This window comes from Anastrepha ludens, chromosome 3 (assembly GCF_028408465.1).
Source record: "Anastrepha ludens isolate Willacy chromosome 3, idAnaLude1.1, whole genome shotgun sequence".
In the NCBI taxonomy this organism is placed as follows: Eukaryota; Metazoa; Arthropoda; class Insecta; order Diptera; family Tephritidae; genus Anastrepha; species Anastrepha ludens.
The window spans coordinates 85,292,954-85,302,093 of NC_071499.1; the positions used below are offsets into that span (position 1 = coordinate 85,292,954).

General features: G+C 39.9%; 1 protein-coding gene across 1 annotated transcript; it reads left to right on the top strand.

Moving 5' to 3' along the window:
* Positions 1-2,565, top strand: LOC128856609 (NEDD8 ultimate buster 1-like). Its single transcript, XM_054091919.1, has 8 exons — positions 1-297; positions 359-482; positions 560-760; positions 820-965; positions 1,015-1,257; positions 1,316-1,861; positions 1,922-2,005; positions 2,093-2,565. Exons 1-8 carry the CDS (start codon positions 178-180, stop codon positions 2,456-2,458), a joined length of 1,830 nt encoding a protein of 609 aa, XP_053947894.1. The 5' UTR covers positions 1-177; the 3' UTR covers positions 2,459-2,565.
* The last annotated feature ends 6,575 nt before the right edge of the window (positions 2,566-9,140 follow it).

A 9,140-nucleotide genomic window follows, 5' to 3' on the forward strand; every position in this document is an offset into this window, starting at 1 on the left:
AATTCGCGTTGCAAGAATCTAGAAGGACAAACAAACAAAAGAAAAACAAACTCGGTGAAACTAAGAGAAAATTGGGAAATAAAAATAATCGAATTGTCATCTTATTGACGGAGGCCTACATGAAACGCCATTGCAGACATTTAATTTTTTCAATTAGTTCTCAAAATTTGCTACATCATGTCACATATAGACAATATAATCATCCAGGTTAGAGCTCGACTACAACAATTGGGTATCAAGTTGTGGGAAGAGCCTTTCTATTATTCAGATATTGGTGGGATAGAATCTGAAATTGATGTAAGTTGACTTGCCCCATTATAAATATTGTAAATATTTTATACGGAATACACATTTTTAGCGCCTTGCTCAAGATTTTAGCACAAACTTAAGTTTAAGCATGTCGAACTGTAAACTAGCTTTAATGGAGCTGCAGGATGGTGCTTTACGGAAATTGGCTGCACGGAAGGAATTCAGTGAGACTGGTAAATGCCATGATGATGATACACAATGTAACTTTTCTCAATATATACTATATATATACATTCATGTATGTATGTAGGCCTCGCCACTTTCAGCGTGAGGCGTATTAGTAATCAAGGAGGTACACAAAATGTATTAGAAGTAAAATGCCCACTGAATGCCCTAGGAAAAGAATTGCAAAAGAATATTGCGGAAAAGCTACAGCTAACCGACTCAAATTGTGTAAAATGTATATCTTCCGGGAAAATAATTGATCCAGAGAGAACTCTCGAAGCGCAAGGTATATTTACACGTAAAAAGAAATGCCGATATTAATAAAAAATCCAATTTAATTTGTAGGAATTAAAAATAATCAACAGCTAATGGTTATAATTAGTGAGGCAGATCGTAATGAATCAAATTCCAAGGAAGCAATGTACGATCGTATACGCAACATTAAAATGGATGTTGAGGCAATAGTAGACTCAGAAAAACAATTATTTGAGGTTAGTATTCCGTCAAGTGAAGTATGTAGTTTACCGTCGTATTTCTTAGATGGAAGATCAAGATGGCAATCCTGTGTTTCTACCCCCAAATGAAAACCGCGCTCTGTTGATAGCCATGGGCTTCTGTGAGAAGGCGCGGGCGGCTATGAAAAAAGAGCATTATGACGAAGCTTTGATTTTGCTTCTTGAAGCTGATGAAAAGTTTTCCACCTGTAACTCACAATTTTTGGAATCGATAGACAACTATGCATTAATAAATCTGGACATTGTTTGGTGTTATTTATGTCTCAAAGTATGTTGGTCTCAGAACGAAAGAAGAATTGAACTAACAGATCATTTCACATCCGTAGAATGTAACTCAGTTACCCGATGCTCAGCGTCGTTTAGAGATTTGTGAGCGAAACTTCCGTCGCAGTTATGGCGAAAATATGAATCGACTGATAGCACTCAAAGGGAATGCTTGCCCGGAACGTGCACTTCTAATGCGTCTACACTTATTGCAAGGCGTGGTATTCTTCCATCAAAACAGACGTGATGAGGCATACGAACGGTTAGAGTTGGCCGCAGGCGAGTTACGCGAATTGAAAGTGGACGATGCCACTGTAGAGGCACTTGTTGAGATGGGTTATGAACCGTTTGAGGCTCGTTTAGGCTTGCGGGCTTGTAGAGGTAATTTGGAACAAGCTGTAAACTTTATACACGAACAAAGAGAAAAGAAGCGCGAAGCACGAAGCCGTTCACACAAAGAGCGCAAACTAAATTCGAAGTTGTCACGTACAAACAACGACAAAGATTGGGTTAATCCACGCAGCGCGTGCACGCTTATCGAGATGGGGTTTTCCCATGATCTTGTCGTGGCGGCGCTTAAACATTCGAAGAATGATCTACAGCGAGCGGTTTGTTGCCAGAAGATAAAATAAACCCAAATTCCTTTAACTCAATATTTTATTTTGCAGTTGGATTTGCTGCAAACGAATAGTGATGAGTTGCTGCAAAGTTTGCCAAAAAAGGAAAATGCTGATTCTGATATTTTGGAACAGGTAGTGAACTAGCTGAAAAGTTATTACATTTAATACCATTGATTAAAAATTAATTCATATTAATTTTTATATGCACATACATTTCAGTTAAAAGAGCTTGGCTTTAATGAGGAAATAGTACGCGTGGCGCTTGAGACTACACAAAATGATCCGGGGAAAGCACTCGATTTTCTAGTTAAAATATTCGGCAACGAGGAGGATTTACTAAAGCAAATAAGTCGTATTGCCGAAGCTACTAAAGAAATTGTCGGCGATGACACACCATCTACTTCTAGCGGATTGAGTTCGCTCGCATCTACAGCTATGGACAAAGTGAAGAATGAAATAGAATCACTGAGAGCATATGAACGCTTCAATGAGGATCTCACATCGAATGGACAGGACTACCTCGATCTACCCCTTCTACAGGAGGAACAAATCTTGGCTGAATATAAACGCTTTTTAGAGCAATGATTAATACCCTTATATTTACCAGCCATTCTATGGTATACATTTATTTGCAAAAAGGTGAATTGTACATTTTACTTTAAGTACAATAAAATAAACATGACATGCTTTAATTATGAAAGTTATCTACGGGAAGGTGTGACGCAAAAAGTGTACTGCGTAATATATTGAATATTAGAAGTATCATATTGTAATACATATTAAAAAAAGGGGAGTTCTACAATTTTGTGATTTGTTATTTCCTAGAAATATTGATCTCTATGATAATTTCGATAAGGCAACTTCACCTTCAGCCCATCAGCAAATGGGTGATTTGTTTAATTTAAATCAAATAGCCAAAATAACCATTTTCCGATTTCCAATTTCCGACGGCTTATCTTAAATCAATAGATGTTATAAGCAGTGACATGTGAGAACAATGAACAATTGAAAGGTTGGAGCGATTCGCTATAGAACACCAGCCTGGTAGCAACATATCGGACAACAAACAGACGAGCTTACAAGCGAAAGCACTTCGGAAATTCTTAGGGAAACTTCTTAAGTGTGGAAAACAAGTTATTTTTTTTAGCCGAGTATAGCAAAGTCCAAAGGTTCACAAATCTTTCGCAATGTTTTCTTTTCACTCCAAGGACCTCTCCATAGGAAGTCTATAGGTTAAAGATAAAGGACTTGTTCAAGGTACGTAATAAAAGCGGGGACCGCAGGCTAGTGCACTTACGCTAGATTACCGAGGCCGCAGTGTTTACTCGTATAACCGTTTGAAACGCTGATGCAAATGCCAAGCTCATACTTTTCCAATGCTCGACACTTAATTGGCATAGTTAGGTGAAGGTAAATACGTAAATAGAAGTAATGGAGTTTTCAGTAAATATTTTCCTTGATAATTTCGATATTGGTTTTACTATTTCGTTACAATTGTTTGGTCACAGAGTGCAGCAACATTATTTAACACCACGCTCTCCCTGGACCCACCTCGTCGAGACAGTGTATTTTCCGGGCCTATCAATAGATGAGGTCAGCGCCGTCAGCCTATGCCTTAACAGTAAACGGTTAAACAACAACACACGGGCTTAAATCGGTTGTTGTTGTTGTTGCAGCAGCATGAACTCTCCCTGTACATGAACGAGAACTGCTACTGGCGTGACAGTCCTTGACCGAATATATATATGGGTGTCTCCGGTAAAGTAGAACCGACTGTCGTAGGAACGTCGATGTGAGAGACTGATTCCGCATGGTAAAACGAATAATGAAACGAGTCTATGCAACCAGCACAACATAACTATTTTTCTATATTTAATATTTTGAAACATTTCGTGTGAAGAGCAGGCTGCGTGTTATTTGCTTTAAGCTTCTGTAAAGTTGCTCGCCTATGCGCAATTTCGAGTCTTACGTTCATGTTTGTACATAGATAGCATAATCAATCTGATTGGAGTCTTACGTCATGGCAGAGAGAGATGGAGCTTTAGCGGACTCACTTCAACGATCTCGGCTTGAGAGACCTTTAAAGTGTACAGCGGATGTCTAGCAGGAGGAGCGGTAAGGGTAAAGGTTTAGTGCAACAGACAGGGCTAGTTTACTGGAGGGACAGCCTTTGGTCGGGAAAAAGCCACTTGTTGGTATGTAGAACTGGCTGCCATGGGAATACAGGAGGATCAGTCGTTGCAGAATTTGGTGTCCGAGTTGGGAATGCTGAAATTTTACGCCATCAATTAGTAGTAACATAAATAAGTATACAGGAGCCTGATTTCTGGAATTGTTTGACGCTAACGCTTTCCTTAATATGTAAGCAAACATGGTAATTGTGTACTGGGATAAGCTTTCATATGCGCCTTAATTTAGCTGTAAATTTTAGGTACCGTTATCCACGCTTTGCTTTGTCTTTGATGTCAGCGAAATTTATGTCACAAAAGTTAGTATACAGCAAACGATTGTTTAGTTAACATAACATTTATTTTTACGCATTGATTAAAAAAGTTAAAACTATTAAAAGAAAATAATTAAAGTGAGTATAAAAATTTAGGGAAGTACGTTTTGTATTAATTTTTGCGACATTTTTAGTAATAGCACCAAGAGGAAAAGAGCTTTCTGATGATTTAAAAAACTGATTATAAAATATCCCAAGGAACATAAATCAGTGCGAGAAATCGGTCGTTTGATAGATAGGAGTTTTGCTACAGTTCAAAAGATTGTGAATAAACATAAAAGTGCGGGAAGCACCACTAATAAAGAGTGTTGTGGGCGGCCACCGCTCTTAAGTCCCAGAGAAAAAAGCTTAGTCGTACGAAGAATCAGGACAAACCCAAAATAAGTGCCCCCAAATTAAAATCTGAAGTTGAAAATGAGACTGAAAAACAATTTAGCGCCCAAACTATTCGCCGGGTTTTGCATAATGCTGGTTATCTTGGGCGAAATATTAGGATAAAGCCCTTCGTGAATAGTGTCAATCGGTGTAAACGGATTTCATTCGCAAAAGATCATGAAAAATATGACCAAACGTTTTGGAACCAAGTCAATTTTCTGATGAGTGTAAGTTCAGTATTTGTGGATCTGATGGGCGTGAAAAAGTTTGGAGAAAAGTTAACGCGGAATTGAATCCAAACAATATGACCGGCACTGTGAAGCATGGAGGGGGCTTTGTGATGATTTGGGGATGTATGGCTGAGAACGGGGTTAGAAACTTGGTATTTATCCGAAATATTATGGACCGATATGGTTATTTAAATATTTTGAAAAATAATTTAAAAGAAAGCGTTACGAAATTGGGACTTGGAGGAACGTTTATCTTCCAGGAGGATAATGACCCCAAGCACACATCCAAAATTGTACGAGAGTGGCTGTTATACAATGTGCGAAAACAGCTGAAAACACCGCCACAGTTCCCGGATACCAACCCAATCGAACATTTATGGGGGCATTTAAAGCCCGCCAGGAACAACTGAAAAACGTCCTTCAAGAGGAATGGAATAAGATTCCACCAGCTGTTACTGAAAACTTGGTGAAATCAATGCCATCACGACTTAAGCCGATTGTAAAGTCTAATGGTTGTCCTACCAAATACTAGCATTTGATTTTAATGATGTTTTTGATTTCACAAATTAATAATATGATGAACTGTATACTTACTTTTGAGATATGAATTTTTATAAAATTTAATATAAAAAGCTATATTTGTATTAAATATGATTTTTGTATTTCATTCATATAAATCAAACACAATTTTGTTATAACTTAGGTTGTTTGAAGGAATCGATTGGGGGAAAATTGAAATCGTATCTGGTGTATACTTACTTCTGTTACTAACTGTATATAATTGGCGCCTACACCCTTTTTCGGGTGTTTGACCAAGCTCCAAACGGAGGGAGCTACAGTTTCAAGCCGCTTCCGCATGGTAAATATTTTTTATGAGGAGCCATTTCGTAGCAGAAATACGCTCGGAGGTTTGCCATTGCCCGCCGAGGGGCGACCGCTATTAGAAAAAAACTTTTCCTTAATTTTGGGTGTTTTACCGAGATTCGAACCTCACGTCCTCTTCGAATTCCGAATGGTAGTCCCGCATCAATCTATTCGGCTACGACGGCCGGGATTCGGCTACGGTGAGGGATGACGTTACTATGAAAAAATTCCTCCTACTGCACTGAAGCGGTTGGCTTTGCCGGGGTCCGAAATATGCAGTCTTTTACGCAAGGGCTTAGCATAAGACTATCCATCAAGCTATATTACATATGTATATACCCACCCCACGAAAAACGAAACCTAAATAGATCATATTGTTTTAGGAGTGCCACTAAAACGAAGTACGAATAGCAGTGACTTCGTGAAAGAATAACCAAATCATGATTGCTGACGCTGGTTGGGAGCTGAAAAGATGTATGCACCAACACTTATGCAAAATATGGAGCACCGAATGCATACCTACCCGCTAGAACTTGACGATCCTGCAATTTCCGATTTAGCAATCTAAAAATAATTACATACAGGGTTTGATTGAAAAGTAATGAGCCTTATTTTTTTTAAGCAGTTTTATTAAACCTTTTGGTTTATACAACTAATATTTTTCAAAATAGGACCCTTGAGCGTCAATACACCGCTGGGCTGTAGAGAGGGTGAGAAGGCACCGGAACCTCCATCTTCCCCGCGGTTCACATCTTCGTCTGCTTGCGTCTTCGACATCCTCTCGGCCTTCCTTGAACGACTTGTGCCACCGTTTTACCGGGGCACTGGACAGAGATTGGTCCCCGTAATCCTCCTTGAGTAGCCCAATGGTTTCGGTACTCGTTTTGTTTAGCTTTACGCAAAAGTTGATCGAGTAACGTTGCTCCAACGATCGCTGCATTTTCGCCACTGCAAAATCCTAACACACTTTAAAACAGCTTTCACGCGCAGAGCGATGTTGACTGCACCGCTGTTGCCAGCGAACTGGGACCGGTTTCTAGTGGAAGGGGAAGGTCCAACGATCATTTTCCCACACCTCTCATTACTTTTCAATCAAACCCTGTATATAAAAAATTGATTTGATCTTATCAATGTGGATTGGTAAAGTGGAAATGGATTAGATACTCAATCACATTAAATAGCTGTGGAAATCGGATGTCTGAATTTTTATTCCACAGCAACTTATACGTGTGGCCAAAATGACGATACAGATGAGCAGATAATTGCTGGTGTATAGAGGACATGATATCGGCTTCAACAATTCCACCGTTCGCTCTGCCTTCTCCACGTTCGATAAAGAATCAAATTGGTTCAATCTGGACATGAACTGCTGAAAAGCGAAGTATTTTCTGTTATTAAACAAATAGCCAACACTGACGTCTCGATGTAAACAGCTACAATTTTGAAGTATGGCAGTCCTTTTAGTTGCGTACTAACATTAATACCGTTAATATTTGGTGAAGTAAAAAGTTGTGAAGTAAGAATTGTAACGAATCGTAATACTTTACATATACATATGGCAATTTAAAGGTGACATTACGCTTCAAAAAAGTCTTGGATTTGGTTGAAGTTGTTGTAGCAGTAATACTAAACCCTGTCAGTGTAGTGCAAATCACCGGTCGTCTTCGTCTAGCTCATCTAAATGTAGGCCCAGAAAACTTGCTTTTTTGACAGGTTGGGTCCATAGGGAGAGGGTTGCTAGATGAGTGAGCATCAAACTCATGTGAAAAGGCGGTTAGTGCCCTGCGGGGTGCCTTCACATGCCCGACATACCTTTGGTATGTCAAGGTCAATTCTGGATAAGTAGGAGTTTAACCTGCTACAGTATCCAAAACGTAATTGTGCCAAGGTTACGCGGGTCTCATGGGGTAGTTGGAGCCCTTCATCTGCTGTAGGTGGTGGTTGGACTCCGATTACGGCATTCGGCTTCAGGAGCTTAAGAAGGTGGTAATGGTCACCCGATGAATGCCGTTTATTGTCTGTCTACACACTGTCCGGTCCAGTAGTTGTCTGGTCCTGGATCTCTTTGGCGTAATTGAAGAGGTAGCTCTTGAAGTGCCTGGGAGGCGGCTGGATGAAACCTGCGGTAGCACCTTAGACGGAACTGCATTCCCATGCCGGTTATACATTAACGGAATGACTCGGGTTGTTTGCGACCAAGGGCTGCCGCCCCAGTAAAATAGCACTGTCTACTGAACCCTATCTCTTTGATTTGGTAAAGTCAGTTGTGTGTTACAAGCGTACCGAAATGGAGGTAAACAAAGATAAAATTGGATATATTCGTTAGTTCCTCTACAACCCGAATGAAACGCTTAACTTATGTTAGACTTAACGAATAAAATAGAAGTTTGTACGAAAGCATCACTATACAAAATTTTACGGTGCTAAGAGCCTTGTACCTGACGAAGAGTTGGTGGGTCTGAAGAAGAAAGAAGAAGAAGAGATTCACAAGAATGAGATATATCAAAATGGATGGGGTAGCTATTGAAATGGTTAACGAGATTAAGTACTTTGGCCTTATCAAAGGCGCATAGCTTAACTAGAACAGGCCCGCTGTTGCTTCCCTGTCCAAAGCAATTGAGATGCAGACTTTCAGCAAGAAAATCCTGTAGTTGTAGCACATGAACTTTGAGATGGACTTAAACCATGATAAATAGCTCAATGACAACATACGGATCAGTTGCGTGGGTTGATTAAGCCACAGCTGCGAAAGAGGTCATCCTCGAGCTAACACCGTTTCATATAGTTATTCAGCAGTCAGCCAACTCTATTTACTATAACTAAGGTAGGTTTTGGTAAAGGAAAAGTGTGAGATGATATCACTAAGATCATAATATTCTAAAAGAGATTGAAGACTGAACTAGAGGATAATGCTAACTGGGGTATCCCTGATCCTAAAAGGAAGTCCCCAAGAGTTTACCCTGCAGAATTAGGGAATTGTCATTCTGAGCGACAATTAGGCTGCACTCCACGCTTTGTAATCCTTTGAGATCAAGCCGTCATTAGGCCTTAAGTGCATAGAGAAATTAAATATCAACACAAACTGAGAATTCCCACTTGTATTTTCACAGGTATGTGAATTCATCGGTACTATCTCGGGATACGGTGCACCAACTCCTGTCATTTGCGCTTCCAATCCCTGGAAACACCAACACACCTGCTTCTCGAATGCGATGCCTTAGTGAGAAGACGGAGTACGTCGGGCTCGACGGACGGTCGTACGAAAGCACTACTTCACTTAGCTATCGCGATTACT